The 20875-nt window shown below is 37.8% G+C and overlaps 1 protein-coding gene and 1 pseudogene across 2 annotated transcripts in view; one reads left to right on the plus strand and one right to left on the minus strand.

The window, feature by feature from the left end:
• The window catches only part of mdga1 (MAM domain containing glycosylphosphatidylinositol anchor 1), a 250869-nt gene extending 233167 nt beyond the window's left edge, over nt 1-17702 (minus strand). For both annotated transcript variants that reach the window (XM_028441483.1, XM_028441477.1), the window contains exons 1-3: nt 17557-17702; nt 17080-17419; nt 15800-15889 (exon numbers count right to left, since the gene is read on the minus strand). In XM_028441483.1, the coding sequence (XP_028297284.1) occupies nt 15800-15866 (67 nt within the window). In that variant the 5' untranslated portion in view covers nt 15867-15889; nt 17080-17419; nt 17557-17702. The remainder of the gene's footprint in view (nt 1-15799; nt 15890-17079; nt 17420-17556) is intronic.
• Nucleotides 8894-9011, plus strand: LOC114461358 (uncharacterized; annotated as a pseudogene).
• Nucleotides 17703-20875: the final 3173 nt, after the last annotated feature.

Consider the following 20875-nt stretch of genomic DNA (forward strand, 5'->3'; position numbering starts at 1 on the left):
GAAAGGGGGGTGCTAGAGCCAAAAAGGTTTGAGAACCACTGTGCTAAAGTATTCCATAGAAGGGTTAAGAATGTAAAAATGAAATGATCAAATCACTTTTGCAAAGGTTCTGCTAATAATGGAGAGCAGGGTAGAAAGAAGAGAAGAGAGACAGTGTGAGGAAGCAGACGGTCCCTGAAGGAAGCCCTGTTCACAGCGCTGCTCACTGCCCTCCTGTCGCCTTCATGAATAAGTTGGATGCCAAATGTTCCCTCGCTCTCTCTCTCTCTCACACACACACGATCAAAACAATTAAAATACACTTTTTGATTTTTCACTCAATTGTATCAAAACATAAAAAAGTAATGAGTTTCTAAACATGTGAATGGACAAACGTGTGCGTGCGTGCGTGCTCCAGAATCTGTGTGAAAAGCAAATAACATCTTACATACATTTATGAGAGTGTGGAATCAAGATATGTGTTGATCATTTCAAAGCAAGTCAAACTGTAGTAGCAAATCTATCATAGAGAAGCCGACTACATGTAAATATATCAGCCTTTCATGATCATTCCATGATGCGCAGGTGTGATGTGCACATTCATAAGAAAACTGAAAAGGAAAAAAAGAGGGAATCTCCTTGATCTTTGAGAGAAGAACTCGAGACACGTTCAGCAGAATGTTCATCATCATCATCATCAAATATTGTGCCTGTGCCATGAAAAGAACCACAAAATGTTATATTCATCCACTTAGGTTTATTTTTATCCCAGATGACTCAGCGTGCGCCGTGCACAGCACACCCTAGAAAGGTAACCAGTCCATCACGGAGACAAATCCCAAACTCACTAATGTGGTCATGTAGCAACTCTAAAGAACTTCACATGTAATAAGATATTGTTCAGGCAGGTTTAAAATGAGTTTTGCATTTAAAGATTACAGGAAATGGTACATATTTAATAAAACACTTGATAATGTTTACACAAAAAGCATTTAGTTGTACATATCTTTAAAATAAATATAAAAATACAGAAATTATCAACCAACTACAGAAAAGTTAAACTGTTTAATGCAAGCATCTAAAGTAAAATGAACTCAAATTTGATGTGTTCAAACTGTGTGAGTTCATGAGTTCTTTATGTACAGTATAACCTTTAGTTTTATGGCAAGGAAGTAACTACAAGACCCTCAAGAATGTTTTGTTCTCGCCGATGTAAATTAAGTCTGGCTTGTTTTTAATATTTATTTTTCATTTCAAAACTGTATTTGAAATGTAGCGCTAGGAGGAAAACATTTCCGAACCTCAGTAGGGCCCACAATTTTCCGTGATACGGAAAACAGACGGAATCACAGAATCGCCATCCTGAAGCGGAAATGCCAATAAGACACAGAATAAACCCTTGCCTATAAGTTTGAGAATTTTACACATTTTTCACCATATTCAACATGTGTAGCTATTGTTTAGATGAGAAACATTTGGAGATTTACTAAATCATTCGATTCACAAGGGTCCAATTCGATTCCATTTGCAATTCAATTTGATTTCATTTGATTTTTCGAATCAGTAAATGGTTTTTCATTTATAACACCAATTTCAATTGAATATGGAGATTCTCAGATTAATGCTGCAAAAAAAGAGTTTCTCAAATGGGGGTCTGTGGGCCCCTATGGGTACATGATGGCACTACAGGGGGTAGGTACTTGTTAGAGAGAGAGGAAAATTAGCAAACAAAGTGTCTTGGTCCTACACAAAGCACAAGATGACCGGAAATGATAAAATCTATAGAAAAATTTGTTCAGGAGTCACTAAATCAGTGTTTTTCAACCTTGGGGTCAGGGCCGCCTGGAGGTCAAAAGGGGTCGCCTGAAATTTCAAAAGAATTTAAATAGATTTTTGCTAATTTTTTTTTAAACTATTGTTCTTAAAAAAGAAATAAATAAAACACAATCTTAAACAATCGTTTTTTTCTATACTTTCATTTTGTGAAATATAAATATAGTTAAATTAAAGTACAGCAAAAAAATAAAATAAAAATCAAAGCTCAAACATGATCAAAAACTAATCTAGAAGAACAAAAAATGTCTGGGCTCGCCAGAAATTCTTGATAAACATAAGTTTGGGAACCACTGCACTAAATACTGTTTCTTTCCACTTATTTCCAAAATGAGATTCTTTTAAACTTGTGTTCATTCCATCATTATGCTCTATAGTTGTTTTTAAATAGAGTTCTAAGAAAAATATTGCAGTTGGACAAAGGGGGTACTACTTGGATTCAGAAATAAGAAAAAAAGGAGGTACTTGAGCCAAAACAGTTTGAGAAACACTGCTGTAAATGGTAGAACCTACATTTAACTTGTGCAGTGTTAAAATTATGAATGTTAACTGCCGACTGCATTACACATAGTAGTAAACGTGTTTAAGATTGATTTTAGGATCAATTGATAACAGGCCATTCAATGTAAAATCAATTTCCCTTAATCCCAGCCCTATAATGCTATGTTTGTCTATACAAGCGTATCTCAATGGGACAGGCATAAGAAAAACCTAGTTCCAACTGTTCCAATCTGGTCTTTGCCACCTTCACACTGTCCTTGAGAAAAGATGTCATTTAAGTGGGTGTGAAGTGTGCCCACACATATAATAAAGCAAGAAGATCCTCCCTAATGAGGTACCCTGTCATCAGCCCTCGTGCACTGGACTGCCAATCTCCACCGCCTGCCTCGTGCTGACCCTGGGCTCAGAATGGAACTCGTGGGAGGAAGCGTGATAAATCAGACCTCCTACAACATTGTCTTAGCTCTCTTATCCTTTACCCCCAGGTAGCAGAGTTGCTGTAAACTACAGTCAACATATCACTTTGGCATACGCCCGTGGCTCTACAGCTGACCTCTGGGTTAATAGAAATGTTGTGGGGCTTTAATATCCAGTCAGCTGTGCAGAAAAGCAGGAGAGAGGAGGGACACAGGGAGGGAAGGCAAGCATATCCGCTGAGTAAGCATCAAAACAATAAGGGCTGCATGCTGTATTAAATATTTGTGTGTTCTCGAGTGTGACCCCTTTCATAATTAAGGCCGCTGCACAACGGACACGGTTAATGTGAAAATGACATGGCAGCAGGAAGAAGACTTGAGGGAGGAAATGCACTGAAACTTTCAGATGATCAGAGGAGGGGGGAGGCATAAAGTCATCAAAAGGAGGAGGGGGGGGGGGGGGGGAGCGTCTTATTTTCACTGGAGGTGTTGTTACATCTGATTCTGCATCTAGGCACAATGAAACATTCATAAGGTGCTTTACAAGATCATATAAAAAAACATTCAAAAGGAAACGTAAGCGTAGATACATAATGACAGCTTTAAAAAAAAAAAAAACGGTTTCTACAGACTATCCCAACAGGAAGTACAAAGGAAGGTAATTCAGTGAAGTCTTGATCTAAAAAGGAATATTTTCAGCAGCTGAGCTGGCAGTATAGTTGATCTCAGGTATTACAGGATGCACAGAAACTAAGCAAACCTCCCTGTGATCAGAGAGCTATGGCTGTTTTGTGACAAGCAATTCAGAAATGTGTTTTTAAAGATTCAACAATCGCAAACATGTTATATTTTTACATACAGGCAAAAGGAGTCTATGCATTGACATACTGTAATCCAGTGCTGGGATTTAAGCATTGCTCTCACAGTTATAACTGCCTGAGTCATTTTGGAAAAATCATTTATTTTTTATTTTTTTTTAAATCTGTTGCTGTTGTAATCGTGATTAAATTGTACTTGAGTTTAAATAATTGACTTTTGTTAACTGTAATTGCCATTAAAATGCTATAAAAAAAATTGCCAATTGTATTTTAATGCAAATCTGGGGAACCATGTGTACAGTTCTACACAAATGTTAACAATTTTTAAAATATGTTTATATCAAGCTTTCCCACATTTGATCATTTTTTGAAAATTTAAATTAACACAAAAAAGGCTCAGGCACTGGCACAAAAAATATTGAAACCTAAATTTTAATGGATTAGGAAGACGCACAAGGAAACCCAGATAGAAAAGAAATTAGATGATATATATTTGTTTTGAGTGTATTTTACAGCTGATTTAGGACCCGTTATGTATGTTTCTTATCTTATAAGAGATGCTAACAGAAAGCTAACACAAAAGGAAGGTTTATTTCAGGCTCAGTAGTTGTGGTTAATTGTAATTGAACTTAAGTAATTGAAAGCATAATTGTAATTGACTTTCTGAGAATAAAAAAATAATTGTAATTTAATTGTAATTGGAAAACATGTCACGTAATCGTCATTGAATTGTAATTGAAAATGGGTAAATAAAAACGTAATTGTAACTGAAAAAATGTAATTGACACAAAACCCTGTTGTTAAGTAATAACAACATATTAAGACTGAGTCCGTTGAATAGTTTAATATATACGTTTTAGTTTTAATCTTTTTGGTCCAAAAAACAAAACAATTAGGGCAAAGCATGATTTGTTTTTGTTTTTTGTTTTTATTATTATTACAAATGATCCTGATTCATGTACATTTCATATAAATTGACACGATACAGAATTTTTTTTTCAAATATGTGTGGAACGTGCAAGATTTACAATGCAGCACCATGTTTAAATGCATCTGGTACCTGATTCAACAGAATTTCAATATAACCTGTTGCTGAAAATTGAAATTTTACTAAGGTTAAGTGCAAATCACTTTAACAGGTAAAAAAGGACTGTGGATAAGTGTTTCACTGATTAAGCACTGTATCAGAATAAAGTACAAGAGGATAAGTGTTGGATTTACCAGATATCCATGATGTGAAGAGCAGTAAAATGCAAAGAGATGTGTGGGATGATAGATAGGAGATGCAGATTGTAGGAGGTGAAAGATCATCAACTCTACCTTAGTCTCCTCCTATCACCAGCCCCCCCCCCGTCCCTCCCCTCTCTCCTCCTCCTCCTTCACCTCTGCCTCAGAGCCACCAATAAATAATGGATGCTTATTAGGAAAAGGCCACTATTCAGCACCCTAAAAACCTCAGTTGCAAGGGACACTTTAAAAAAGGGAGATGCACACAAAATAAGTGCAAACATAAGGAAAATAGGAGTTAAGGTCTTATGGGATCTGGTGGCCGGGTCAGATGTACCTTCAATGATCTTATTCTAGGTCAAAACCTCCTGAGAGAAATAAAAGTGTCCTTCTCTTTAAAAGAAATGTGTTTTTTTTTTTATAGTACTAGAGATTGGGGGTAAAAGTAATTTAAAAAATGAGGGTGTTCTAAAAAAAGTTGACGTGCACCCTGACCCGCGGTGGGGCATGTGGAGTCCAGTGGCTTCGGTGCATGTTTTGACCGTAAAACCCTCGCCAGGCCAAAATCAGCTGAGCAGCATTCGTAATTCATGCAGCAATGGCACAATATTCACAAGAGAGTGTGCGTAACTACTCAGGAGCTCAGACCTACTGGATGATGTTCAGAGTCTGTGAATCAATCTGCACCATTTGAAGATGATCTACTGTTGCTGCATTAACCTAGATCAATAGGACGGTTTCTGTCCAAATCTTCCTGTTTTTCATGGACTAATCAGAGCAAAGTTACAGGACCTGACGGAGCAGCTACATTAAATTAGGGGGGAAAAAATATTAAATTTTAAAGTTGTTTTAAAAAATAAATATTTTTTTATTTGTTTATTTAATTTTCTACATTATTAAATGTTTGTGCAGCAGACAGAAGTCCATCTGTCTCTACTTTAACTTCCTCAAATCTCATTGTTTGCTTCTGTGCGCCTCACCTCTCCAAATTGAACAAGAAAAACGCTAATTAAAATAGGGCGGTCTGCACCAGTTCTGCACGCGCGCTAATCATTGCTGCAATCTTAATTAATTCCTCGCAGCAGGTGAAGAAACTGTGTCAAAGGATTTATCACCCTTTAATTCAGATCTTAGTGAATCCGCCCTTTAGTTTATTAAATGTATTTACTAAAACCATGATAATGCTGTTATTAAGTCGGTGATACTGAACATGTGACTCTTTGTCTTAATTGTAATTATTATTCCCCAGAAAACCTTAAAAGGGGGAAACTTTTTAACCCCTTTTTGTCCTTTTCTTTGGCCATTTTGCAACTTCCTTTGTCTCATTTTTGCCCCTTTCCCAAAAAAATTGGCACTTCAGTTTTTTTCAAATTCTAGCTTATTCTTGCCAATAAATATAAATTTTTCCAAAATCCAATTTTTGTCCTTCTTGAACCATTTTTTGCCACTTTTCATCCAAAAAAGCAAAATTTTGCCTAATAAATAACACTCGTTTCTTTTTTTACTATCGTTTGCCACAAATTGCTCATTTAGGCTACCTTTTGCCATTACATAGCACCTGTTTGCTCTTTTTGGTCAAATTGTTTTTGCCACTCTCGACTGCAGTTTGCCTATTTTAGTCACTTACTCTTGTCTTGCTACGTTTTTTCCACTTTTAGACTTTTTGCCACCTGTTACTCATTTGTCACTTTACTTATCAATGTTAACTCTTTGTTTTCTGTCTTGGAACGGCGACTTTGTGAAATGTCTGGCTGTGATTGGCTTGATCACCATTCAATCAATCGAACTGGACCAATACATTTTCAACAATGAATCCCTCTGTAAAAAGTGAGGGGGATGATTTTTTGTGTTTATGACATCGCGGGTGTCGCATCCCCCACGGGTGGGTAGAAAGGTATTCTGAAGTATGAAAATATAATTAAAATGATTAATGCACTTGTGTTTGGAATACATACTTTAAAGTTGCAGATATTTGTTGTTTTCTGATATCTACCATTACATCCTAAACTCATCAACACAGCTCAGGTCTTTCTTACAAGAGCTTTGTCTAGAATCTGATTTACTTCTCAGGCTTCAAACTGATGACAGATGGAGTCAGTGCTCGAGTCGAGTTAAACACTAAGAACATTTTATCTGCGATACTTGAACAAAGGTGCTCAGGATTTGATCTTTAGATTGTGATGGGTTTTTAAAAGTAGGAAAAATGAAAAGTTTTATAGAATGTCAATCTTACATAATTTGTAAATTACAAAAACATCGAATAGTAATCAGAATGCATTAATACTCCAAGAGGACAGTGGCTCCAAAGAAACACTAACATCCATCCATCCATTTTCAGACCTGCTTGTTCCTGTTGTCAGGGTCGCAGGGAACAAAGATACATGATGACTAAAAACAAAAGTGAAAAAGTAAAAGTAAACAGAGATGAAAACAGTAATTATATTTTCATAAAAATAAGAAGGATTAAATAAGGGTTAAATTAAAGTGTATAAAGGCATGCAAATACACAAGTCTAATCAGCTGACTCCAAACCAGCCTGTACAATAATAAAAAAGCTATTGGTTAAAGTGAGGAGTTGTAGAGTTTGATGGTCACAGGCAGAATGATTCCCTGTGGCGTTCTGTTGAGCACAGTGGTGGATCAGCATGGGGCTAAAAGTGTTGCTGTGGCTGACCAGCACTTCATGGAGGGGTCGGACACATTGTCCAAGATGGATTTTAATAGGACAGCGATTAAAAGTAGTTAGTGGCTAGAAAAACAGGAGATTGTGCTTTCCTATGACATTAGTCATTTGAAAATGAAACAATTGCATAAATCAAGAGAAATAAAGTATTTTCTACTTTTTTAAAATAAATGCTAGTCATCCTTCATTAGCTTCCCCTCTCACTAAAGTCAAACCATGAAATGTTTGTATTTCAGTGTATATCAAAATAGCTGCTCTTTGGATTATTCAGTAACTTTGAAATAGCTCTTGCTTTCAGAAAGTTTGTCACTATGATGGTGAATCTTTGTAAGATAAAAGAAGAAAAAAGCACTACTTGTTTGCTTGCCAATTTCTTTTCACTAATTTCAGACTCGGGGCAAAAGGTGAGACACACACCGGAGATTACTTCAGTCTATTAATAAAAGTCTACACAAAGGGAACCACAAGGTAGAAAACCACCAAATGATCTGAAACCAAGAATCTCCGCACTGAGACTAACCAAGACACCACCACTAAGTGGCCTTGGTTTAATTTAGTGTTTAATAAATTTATTTTGAATTCCTTTTAGAAGATTCTTCAATTGAAGTATTTCTAATTTGTCCTTTCTCACCAGAGGAGAAAAGTTTCCATCATAGAGTGCTGTGGGTGAAGTTCCTGATTAGGATACAAACAAAATGCAAATAAGAAATGAGGAATGTTTTCCCAGCCATTCATTCATCCCTGGGCAACATCTTCAAAGCAATAGTAAATCTGTGAGCAATTTAAGGCATGTTCACATTCTGCATCCCATGTGTTGCTCTGTTTTATAGCCAGCGGCAAGGCCTCGTCTTTCTCACTGCTGCAAGAGTCTTTTCACACATCTAAAAGAAAACACTGTTAAGCAAAATCATTGATTTAAGTTCATTAAATTTCCTGTTAACAAGCACATAATGAAGCATCACATTGCAGGCTAATGCAGTTTGGATTCCATCTGCACCACCAGCTAATGGCTTCGCGTGACTTTGTCAAGCGATCAATAATTTGGTGTCTCTGTGAACTCGGATGCTTGGTGAAGAGGAGAGGGAAACAAACTTTTTCTTCTTCTTACAATCTGTGTTGACATTTGCAGTCAAGGAGTTTACTTTCTGCCAAAAACGTCTTGAAATTTTCTGAACTGCCCCTAATCCCTGAATGTGTGGAGAGTTGTTACATGGAGTTTATAATGCCCCTTGGATTACGTTTATCCCGATTTAAACGAAAACTTGAAAATCACTATGTGCATATGTTGGCATGTTTGTAATCTGTGCGTGGTGGTGCATCTAAACAGCTTATCACATGAGTGCACAGAGTAGAAGAGGACAGTGGGCTTCTTTAGAAATATGTAAATGATGTCTGACAATATGTGAGCATTGCATCACCTTTTTACCTTGACCATACCTTGTGGCCATACCAGCCTGTCATTGCCTCATCCCGTTAGATCTCGGAAGCTAAGCAGATCTGGGCCTGATTAGTAGTTGGATGGGAGACCACTGAGAATCCCAGGTGCCACAGTAGGGTGGCAGTCAGTGGTATCTGTCATTGAGGTCCTTGGGCAAGGCACTTCACCCACATTGCCTAGTATGAACGTAGTGTGTGAGTGAGTGTTGGTGGTGGTCGAGGGGCCATGGTGCCCCAGGGCTGTAGCTACAACAGTAGCTCACCACCACTAAGTGTGGAGTGAAAGAATAATCCCTTTAATTCTGTAAAGTGACTTTGAGTGTCCAAAAAGCACTATATAAAATTGATGAATTATTATTTTTATTTGTCCATTCAATGAAATTTCACTGACAGGTAATACAAGACGTGTGACAGCAGATCAGAATTCACACAAGTGCAGTCTATAGTTCACACCTGCATGAGGAACAGTCCCTGCTGAGCCAGCAAACTGTTGTGACCAGAAGGAAAGTGTTTCTGACACACGTTACATTTGTCATGCGGACACCAACACACCTGAATTTGAAAATTCTCAGGCCTCAAACTTTACCAAACACAAGCATCAACACCCTGCAGGCGCAGATTCACAAGCCTTAGCTGACAAAACACACAACCACACACACGCTGATGTGAATGAAACTCACAGCCTTCCGAAAGTCCTCACATTCATCAGGCACGCGATCACTGTCGGTTCCCGATGGACACCGAGTCGCATCTGTCTGCAAGAGCAAGTGCTAAACAATTCCAAAGAGATGGAATCAATTATCTGCATATCTGTATACGCCACACGCCAAACGTCGTTGGCTTCCATTCCAATCCTCCCTCTTCATGTTGTTTACTGAAAAATCAGTAAAATGTGAAGGAATTAGTTCTCTCTGAATGACTCGTTTCAGCCAATGACGATTCACCTACATGAAACTGTAGCTACACAGCTGAGCACCAACATGCCTCCATCCACATGGGAGCGGGGGAAACCTGTGAAGGCTCAATCTTACAATTCCCACAAAGCTTGGGGACTCTTCTGCCCTCAGTAGAGACTCAAAGGAGGTATTTGGACGTGAGAAAATAACCTTTGCCTGCACAAAAGGCAGACTATCATAAAATATACTGTTAGTGACTACATATCTGCTTCGACCCACTGCATATTTGTGACAGAGCCCAGGAGGCACAGATGCTCAAATGTTTCATGACAATCCAAATATCTCCACAGACACTTTAAACAGCTCTAAAAATATAAATGACGTTTTTAAAATGCACGAGGGAGACTAAAGATAGGAGCCTTTTGTAGAGAACGGCATTAAGTGGATCAGAAAACACCACTGTGTGAAAGACGACTAATGAACGTGTTTGAAAAAAAAAGAAATATGGTTTTCACTTTTAACTATCATATTTTACAGAGTGTTTTACAGTATCAAGCAGTTAAAAAAACACCAAAAAGAAAAAAAGAAAACGATTTAAGGCAACTGTATATGGGATCACTATAATTTAAACAACATTTACAAAATTAATAAAAGACAGTGTCCTTTCCTTACTATTCCTAAATAATGATTTGGTCCTACATTATGCTTTTGATTTTATTTACAATGTTTTCCTGCATCAATTGTGGAACATTGAGGGAGTTTTATCTCGACACACATAGTACAATGTAATACATTTTCAGTTTAAAATAGAAAAGAAAACGTCACTTTTTAAGTGCAAGGTATATGTTGTTTTGTTTGTGACTGGTTTTATCTCAAGTTTAAATGTAGCAGTGTTGGATAATAATTATTACAAAAATTTTTATTGGCCTTAGTCCTTTTTACATTACTGTAATTTAATTATGCTCATTTAACAAACATGTGCAGCACAGTCATACATACGTCCCTTAATGGAGACATATCATGCATTTAAGTCCTTCCTTTTTACATATAAATCATACAGTTGTGGTCTATATAAAGCGGAACTGCAATGCTTGGGTCTGAATTCCTCATTATTATAGCTCCACCCCTTTTCTACCCCTTTTCTGATGTGCTTCTGAGAGCAACTCGTTTTGGTGCGGTCTCTTTAAATGCAAATGAGGACACTCCATACCCCGCCCCCTCTTCAGGTGACACTCGGTTCAACTCCACCCTGCTCGGCCATTTTTGTAGTTGATAGAAGAGATACGGCTATGTAGCGGCGCATAAACTTTTTATTCAGAGGTTGTTTACAAAATGTCAACAATGGAAGACTTGTCCATCCAGAGTCTGACCCAGCGGAGCGAGATGAAAATGAAGATGATGAACCTGCAGAACCCTAACAAGTGAGCTAACACAAGCACCGAGCTAACGCTAGCGCCGAGCTAACATCACGAAATGCATTTTAATACAGCCTTTTTGGAGACAACAACGGAAAAATGAAATGACTAATGAAAACTTTAGACTTTAAATTAAACCACGTAGGCCATATCATCAAGGATCTAAAACGAGCACACAGCGCTAACATATGAAGACGGTGCAACTGCTAATGCTAACAAAACAATGACAGGGACGTCTTATCATCACACTTTTTAGCGTTATTTACAGCTTACCGAAGTGCTCTGTTCGTCGTCTCCAAAGATAGAAGGAATTGAACCCTCATCAGACAAAGTCTTTCGGCAAATCCTTCTTTATACTGGTGGAGGTTGCTGAAGCAGTCATCCTTGAAGTGCTTCGCGCACACAAAATGACCTTACCCACGATGTGGGTACATTTCCGTGAAAAATAAAACTCAACCAGGCACTTTGAAAAGGTTCTGATGCTTGGAGACGGTGTAATGAAGCGTGGTGGGTTACTACATCCAACAACCCAAACATTTTGACTTATCCTCTCGTAACTTCGGCATCCTTGAGCTTGGACGACAAATAAAAAGCGAGGAAAAATGATAATGGCAGATTGCTCGAAGTGTTGGACCCTGGAGTTGATGTACTAATTTGGCAGTTCCGCTGCAAATACTGTGACTAATAGTTCAAAAAAACGTAAATAGAGAATCAAAAATCGAAACAGATGAAAAATATGACCAAACAGAATATAAAGATATCTACGGAGCACCTGAAGAGACTAATTTGAACTTTTCTGTACTTCTAAACAATCTAAACATACAACAAAATGCATTTAAGGGCTAAAAAAGTGGATTTAGCATGATATGTCCCCTTTAACCCAAAATTAGCAACTGATTAGAAACAATTAGCTCTGATTAAATTCACTCTTTAATAGCATTTTATTCTCAGCCTAAATGTTCAATATGTTTGGTCATATAAACAGACGAAGGATTTTTCCAACTTGTCGACGACACTGATGTTTCCTTATCAACAATAGTCCATTCCCCAGGTTTTTTTATCAAACAGTTTGATTTAAGCAGGATTATTCTACACCATGTCTTTAAAAGTAGTGTGTTTCTTTAATAAACTGAAAACATTCTCTGCATGCCAAGTTATTAGATGAAATACTACTGTGTGTGCACACTGAGACGCAGACGGCCAGCTGAACATCAAGGGTTACCCCTCAGTGATGAACAAAAGTAGATAAATCACACTGAAAACAAACTAATGATCACTGTGGCATTCCCAGGCATAGATTTAGTTCAAAGCACTGAACAACAAACAGTTGGACAATAAACAGTCCAACAAGCCATCGGGCAGAACAGGAAGTCGTAATATTAATGATCAATCTGATTTACAATCAATAAACAATGGCAAATCTCTCTACAAAAAGCAATATATAATTTAAATAATACAACTATAAAAAGAATAACTTTCAAGCTTCACAATAATCACATTTTCAGGCCTCACACTTAGCATGAACCAGGTAAGGAAACAGGGGAGGGAGAAAGAAATAGAGGTAGGAGTTATCCACCCACTACTAAATACAAAGTCGTGCAGCTTTGACTACTTAATTATACAAATGGAGCAGCCATGTAATAATTAACACTCTCATGTTAGATTTAAAAACATCTCCAACACACTCATTTTTAATGGCTCTCACTCACTCGCTCATTCCATTTTAATGCACACACACCTCGAACCGTCATCTCCTCAATTAGCTCAGTTATCTTCTCTGGCCTAAAAACACTACATGGTTCCCAAACAACGATGACACTAATAGCTTGCAAAATAGCTCTCCACCTTTCCCTGACCTCCAGGCGAGTGCGTACAGTGTGGTACCGCTTCGACACGGTTGAATTCTAGGAGGAAAGTATGGTGTTGCGAAGTCTGCATAAAGTTGTCTTTTTTAAGCTGAAAGTATTTCCATGTATCACTCGTCTTCTCTCTAGCCGTCTCACTCACAGAGTGAACAGGTCGGGTTCAAATGTGCTGCTGCAGTTTTTTTTTTTTTTTTTTTTTTTTTTGTCAAACGTTGATCATGTTAAAATGTTCTTGCTATGGGTCTGTTTTTCAAAAGTTGTTTTAGATATATCATATGGTAGGGTGACCATAGTTTCTTTGAAGGACTGATTGTTATAACGCATAATAAAAGTGATTGATTCGAGTCACCACTGATTTAAAAAAAAAAAATTAAACCCTTGTTATAAAGAAAGAAATCAATTTTTAAACCTTATTTATGTACTATATTGTATTTTGCTGTCTGGAGTAGCCTACACCAGTCCCTCTATAAGCTTGACTGAGTGGACTCTTTTAAAAAGCATCTGAAAACCATGCTTTTCAGAAAGGTTTTTGGTTAAATTCCTTTTTAATTTGTATTATCTTCTTACAATGTTCCTACTGTTTTAAATTATCTTGTGTTTTATTATCCTTTTGTGATGTTGCTGCTGTTGTTTTAGTTTGCCCTTTGCCTGTATAGCACTGTGATTTTATCTGTGAAAAGCGCTATATAAATAAAATGTACTTACTTACAAAGTAGATTCAAGAAAATGCTGAGTACTTTGTGTATGCAGAAATCGGCCCACGTGTTCCCTTATATGAAAATCCAAATATGGTCCCCTTATCATATATAGATGACGTAAATTTATCTAATGTTTATTCAAAACTCTGCTGCTGTAGCTTTTATGCACAAACAAGGAAAAAAAAAACATGAGTATTCTGGCAGTTAACGTGTCAAGGTAAACACACCAACATCCTGTGTTGCCTTTACATGTATAACAACTAGAGCGGAGTTTAAAAAAAAAATAATAGATTCATAGGTGCTGAAATCGATTTTCCTTCTTTTCTTTTTTTTACTATAACCCCAATAGCATTCAGTGCAAACATGACGGATGCAAAAGAAGCTCCGCTGGGTAAACCGCCCATCCTATGTCAGAAGTTTGAAACCATGTTATTAATATCGTAGAAAATTTGAAAGATCAATTAATCTTGAACCAAACGTGAACTGTAATAATCAATTCAAAACCTTATTAATCAGAATCGATTCAGGAAATTGGCCATGATACCCAGCTCTAATGACAACAGGAAATCTGACAGCAATTTCATATATAGGACTCCCAAACAATAAAAGGGAATTCAGTTCTCTAGCACAGTGTTTCTCAAATGGGGGTACGCGATGGCACTACAGGGGGTACTTGAGAGAGTGGGAAATTAACAAATAAAAGCATTAAAAATATTGGTGCTTTAAAATGTGTATTTTTTTTAGTTAGAAATGTCATAATGATGTCCCACACCAGGGGGGAAATGACCAGAAATGATAAAAACTATTAATAAATCTATTCAGGAGGTATTAAATACTGTTTCATTCCACTGATTTACAAAGTTTGATTCTTTAAAATGTGTGTTATCATCATGCTCTATAGATGTTTTCACAGTTTTCTGAGCAAAATGTCACATCTAGACTTGTCGCTAAACAAGTTTGAGAACCACTGCTCCAGCAAACAAAGAAAAAATCCATTGCTTGTAATTTCAATCATGCACTAAAGCTGTCTAAAAAGACGTCAGTCAAACTTGGGAGTCCAGGATAGACTGTGATACAAAAATGAACGTCAGATTTCATGTCATCAGTCATATTAGAATGATCCTTCAAATACTGGATCTAAAACTAAGCTGTAGGATTACTACAGTGGATCTGAAAAAAAAAGCCTTCCAGTTCAACTTCACACTGATACCGTCATGTCTAAGTCAGTGCGAAGTACGAGCCTGATTAGTTATCAAGGACTTTTTCACCACATGCTTCATCAAACGACAGCCTGTCAGTATTTCTTTGTATGACAGCAGGCTTCAGAATTGCTTATGACAACAGCCCTCTGTGCGACTGTGACTAAACAGAGCCTGTTTTCAATGGCTGCCACATGCCCTCAACTGTCAGTATCAAAGTATCCAAGCTGACAGATCAGTTTGTGTGTTTGCCTTGCCTGGAGGGACAGCAGGATGCTTAAGTGGTCCGGCTCTATGACAGAGAGGCTGTAATCCTACAAGAAGGGACATCGCAGCCCGACCCTTCTATGAGTGATCACACCCAACACTGACTAAGGTGTTATCTGATACCTCGCTAAGCTTTGTCATTCCTCTTACTGGGAAAATGTTGACTAAAGTGACTTTTCTTAGAGTCACACTTGCAAATTTCACAGCAAAGTGATCACACGTTGGGCAATAACGCAGAAATCAAACACAGGCTACACTTTTGACAATTTGGAGAGTATTTCTGGGTTAAAATGTTACTTTAAAAGGATTACATGGTTTTCCTCGCTACATCATTATATCTCGTTAATGTAAAACTGATATTCCTTCCAGATAAATCACTGTTCATCTCTTTTAAACTGTACTCACAAGTTCAAACAGCAGCCATAAACCACCATGTCCTATTAGTGCGTAATGACAAATGAAGCACAGAGGAAAGCCGTGATTTATGTCATAGAGGAATAATTGAGTGGAATTAGAACGCGCATAGACACAAAGAATAAAAAGATGTGAAGATATGCCATCCTACCATAAACTCCTTGGCCTGATGCGAGATGATAGACACTGGAAAATAGGAAAATCCAGAAAAGCTCCATGTTCAGCTCAGTGCCTTCATAACCTGAGACAGACACACACAGAGACAGACAGACAGACAGAGATAAACTCACCGAGGGTTCAGACAGAAAGTCAGCTTTGGAACTGCTTGTGAAACAGGAGGCAACAGCTGAGAGGTTGTTATCAAAAGAGAGGCAAGGCTAAGCCTACTTTAAACTGTTGTTTCATGTCCTAATGCACCACCTTCGAACTCTCCTCATATCCTCATACAGAGTAATTTAGTCCCAACATCACCTCATCCAATTTAGAGGGAGGGTAATTCAATCAGAAATGGTGGATTAAGGAGAGTTTACAGGCCATGCTATGTGTGTTTTAAAGATTTTGATTGACAGGATTGTGGATGTCTGCAGGTTTACATGACGACATGTCATCTGTGCTCTCCTGGCTGGGGATTAGCTACAAGTAAGGGTCATGCACTTAAGACCCCCAAACAACCACATCTGCCCACCCAAACACACTGATAAAATGTGTGACATTTCATCACAAAATTCAAATATAGTTTAAAGCATAGACAAGGATCCATGAGATATAGCAGCTGATATTGTGGATATGTTAAAAGCAAATAAGTCATGTAATCATCTATAGGGTATTTTGATTTTTTTTTTTTTTTTTTTTTTTTTTTTAAATAAAAAAAAAATAGCTTTTGATGGTTGTAAATATTGTATATGTTATGTCCATGTCTGCATTTTTTATTGTCATTGTCTTAAATGTATGAGGACTAAGGATGGAAAGTAGCTCATGGCTAAATCTGGACATTTACATCAAGTATTGTAGTGGTGTTCATTATTGTGCAATGTCCTCTCCAAATAAACAAATAAAGTAATAAACCAGTTTGCGCACAGGTCTATTAGGAGCTACCGCCTCTTTCATTTTGCAAGCAAGTTTTAACTGGACATGTCTACAAGTATGGATCTTGAAATTGTGAATTCATACACAAAAAAAACATTGTAGAAAAATACGCTATTATATAAATAAAGTATGATGAAATTGCATTGCAATGTCGTGTTGAATGCATTTAGTTTTCTAACGTTAATTGTGAGGCAAAAATGTGTTTTTTCAGTTTTGTATTGCATAAACCAAACAGGGGAACGTGGTGCTGTACATATTTTAACATGATAAAAGCAAACACATAGTTGTTGTAAAAAAAATAGAAAAATTTAAATTAAAATCTAATACAATGATCTCCAGTGGTACCTTGTCTCCTTGGTGCCGTCCTCCGGGTCAGTAGTGCTGGCCAGCACTGCGTCCTTCTCCCGTCTCTCCAACAAGGATTCCTCCGCTCACCTCCAAAACACCGGCGCCTTCGCACCTCTCCACAAAACCGGTTCAAAAAAAAGTTGTATATCCCTCTCCACTGGGCGTCCAAGGGAAGCTTTAAATTTCCCAGACTTTCCCAAGCTTCCGGACCTCTAAAATAATCTCCTTGAAGTGATCAACTTTTATTTTACGCACGGAGAAGTGCTCTGCGTAATCTCACTGCTCCTTGGTTCCACAGTCTGAAGTCCTTCCCAAAGATGGAAATAAATCGCAATTCCTTTGAGAGAGAGAGAGAGAAGAAAAGAAAAGGAAGAAAAAAAGAAAGAAAAAAAAAAAAACTTAGTTGGATCAGTGCACACAGGTTCCGTTCTAGTGTGTGATTGATGTTTAAAAGCGTGGTTAGAATAGCCTCACTTGTCTTTTACGCGCTTTGCTCCAGGTCGGCTACAGCCCAGTTAAGCTTCTTCTCAGACAATCATGCACTCTGAATATGAGCTCCTCCGCTCTGCTCGTTCAATCAGAGCTGTGTCTGTGGACTCCAAGTGATGCTGGCCAAGTGGAATATGTGCGCAGACTGAGAACGACCGCCCCTGTCTGTGAAAGGAGAGAGAGAGAGGGGATGAGGAGGAGTGTTTGAGGGGGGGGGGGGGACAGAAGCTCACACAGATGCGCTCAGATCTAACTGAACAGGTTGTCAGGAGAGCACCACATCTCACTCACTTTTTTACGCGTTCTGTGCGCGCGCGCGCTCCACGAAGTCTAAGTGTTTTGGATGTAACAATGATGTATCGGCGTGTTGGTGTTTTGTCGTCGTCCTCTGCTCTCATCATCGTGTCTGTTGGAAGTGAAAGGCGCACCAGAAGTTTTGGGTGTTGTTGGAGAAAGACGTACAAAATATCACCATCCTGTATGTGGGGAATTGTTGGACCGTTTCGGGATTTACAGAACCCACACACACACACGCAAACACACACCCAGTCTCTCACACAATTAGACATCACCTATTGACCAGTTTGTTCTCGCTGGTATGACGAGTTGTTCTGGTGCGCTCCCAGTGCAGCCACGAGAGAGCGCCATTCGGCTCATCTACAACTCTGGAAACCACTCTGATAAATTAAAATTTAAATCCAGATTATTCCAGAGGTTTTATCTTAAATTTATTGTGCACTGTTTTACACATTTCTATCCAACTTAATCCCGATTTGGTGACTTCCTCCTTGTGGTTGCAATGTCCTGTGCTTTGGAAATACTCACATTACTGTCAGTTGCTTTTATGGGTACTTGAGTATATTTCTATATCAGGAATCTAACTTGTACTTAAGTATTCTTTAAAATAAGTAAATTCTACATCCAACCGTTACTGAGTGAATCATTTTTTTTTATTATTATTTCTGTTTCATGGTCTCACATTGACCATAACCCATGTTCGTAGATATTCAGATTGGGGTTTCTACCCATTATGTTGTTACCCACGTAGCACAATTGGCATAGCACTGTTTTAGAGTTCACAAATTTAGCTCTATTTATAGCCTGAGAATTAAAAAAAAAAAAAAAAACTTGAATTCATTGGTGTTCAAAAAAAAAAAAATTACATTTTGGCAAACCTTTTTCTTTATAGATTCCTCTGTGGAAAATAAATGAAGTTCCAATTGTGCAAGTTTTTCCTCTTCCTTTCTAAGTTTATACATGAGATGTTTACTTTATGCAAGGGAACCATGGCAACATTTATTACCAAAAATAAACATGGGGGGTGAAAGTAACTTTTACTTTGAGTACTATTTACTTGTACTGTATGACTTACTTGTACTTGTGTACAATTTCAATCAAGTAACAGTACTTCTACTTGAATGGGATATATCAGTATTATTTACACCTCTGGAAATAACTAATACATGTACATATTAAAAACACAGCTTAACTCTTCTTGTTGCTTAAAAAAAACCAAGGCATGTAATAGTATAGTTGGTGTTAAGTTAGCATAATATTACAGTCTATTATATATATATATATATATATATATATGGTTGGTTTTGTATGGAAAACAGACTCATTGGTTTGAGTACAGGTTCGCTGTCTGGGGTTAATATGTAGCTACGAAAAAATCATAAACAATGCAGTAGCCAGATGAATAGGGACGCAAACACAGGTAGGCTTAATATATTGTGCATAAAGCATGGTGGTATTTCAAATCTTCCAACAAACAGGATGAATTATAAATAATGCAGCAATTTTGCATGCAGCTGGACTGAATAAAACACTGTTAAAGAATCAAACAGTCTGCATATCAGAGCACAGCCTGTGATACTGAATCAAAGAAGACACTTTGATTTCATTATCGAGAACAGCGACACACGTCTTACAAAATAAAAGTCTCAATTGAACAGAATGAACCGTCTTTGATGTGTCTTCATTAAGTGGGAAAGGAAAATGAAAAGTAAAAAAGAATAAGCAGGAACCAATGAATACAATTTTCTCTAGAAAATGCTGTTTTCCAATTGGAAGTCTGATCACTGAAGTCCACAACAAAAGCTGCTGTACAGAAGATAATCATATAGTCAAGCAATGTCAATAAATAAGTTATAGCTTTAAGATGTTAGGCATGCATTTATTTTTTACTCCTGTGTGATCTTGGTTCTACACGGCCGAGACCAGCGTTTCCCAGCCTTTTTTGTCTAATCAATAATAATGCATTGGATTTTATATAGCGGTTTTTCATAGACACTCAAAGCACTTTACATTGTTGTGCATTATTCTTTCGCTGTACACACAGTGGTGGTAAGCTACTATTGTAGCCACAGCTGCCATGGGGCAGACTGACAGAAGCAAGGCTGCCATAGTGTGCCAACGACCCCTCCGACCACCACCAACACTCACAACATCCATACTAGGTAATGTGGCTAAAGTACCTTTCCCAAGGACACAGTGACTTGCGGGACAGAGCCAACTTTGTGGTTATTGGATGACCCTCTATCACTGAGCCATGGTGGCCAACAATGTACCCCTGATCTTTTCTGTCTTAATGTGAGGCACCCCTTTATTTTGTTTGTGTCAGCAGGCTCATCTAAATGCTTTCCTGCATCTGGTTTCTCATCTATGATTGATATTTCAACCATTTTACCTTTTGATGTATTTTAAAGAGTTGTGCCACAATCTATTATCAACAGATGAGGAAAATGTCTGCGGGCATGGAAAAGTGTGTCCCATAATTTTAGAAACTAAATTAACAAATGTTTCTGTGTAATCCATGAGATGGGTTCACGTTCCCCAAAGGGTACATGTACCCCTGTTTGGGAACCACTGCCCTACACCAGTGTTTTTCAATCATTTTTTGCACATTATCATACAGAAAAAAATCTCAGCATTTACTCAACCTTGGGTTTGTTTAGATGGACGCTGTCATCAACAGAGGTTGTGGATGAAGCCCCAAACGCAGAGACAGAATCAGGCTGGCGTAGCGTTCATAATAGGAGTGTGTTTTAATGACAAAAAAAAAATCCAAAGGAGGCACAAGGAAAACAGGGAGCAGGGTACAACAAGGCAGCAGCACACAAGGAGGGTAACACAGACAATGATCCAGCCATCGGTCTGTCTCCGAACACTCGGCTAAATAGTGAGGGAGGCTTGATTGGGAACAAGCCACACCTGGGTGTATAAACATGAGGCCGCACATATGTGATATACTGATATATAAAATTCACTATTTTGTTGGTTCACCTATGTTTAAAAAACACAT

Source organism: Gouania willdenowi, chromosome 3 (genome assembly GCF_900634775.1).
Source record: "Gouania willdenowi chromosome 3, fGouWil2.1, whole genome shotgun sequence".
In the NCBI taxonomy this organism is placed as follows: Eukaryota; Metazoa; Chordata; class Actinopteri; order Blenniiformes; family Gobiesocidae; genus Gouania; species Gouania willdenowi.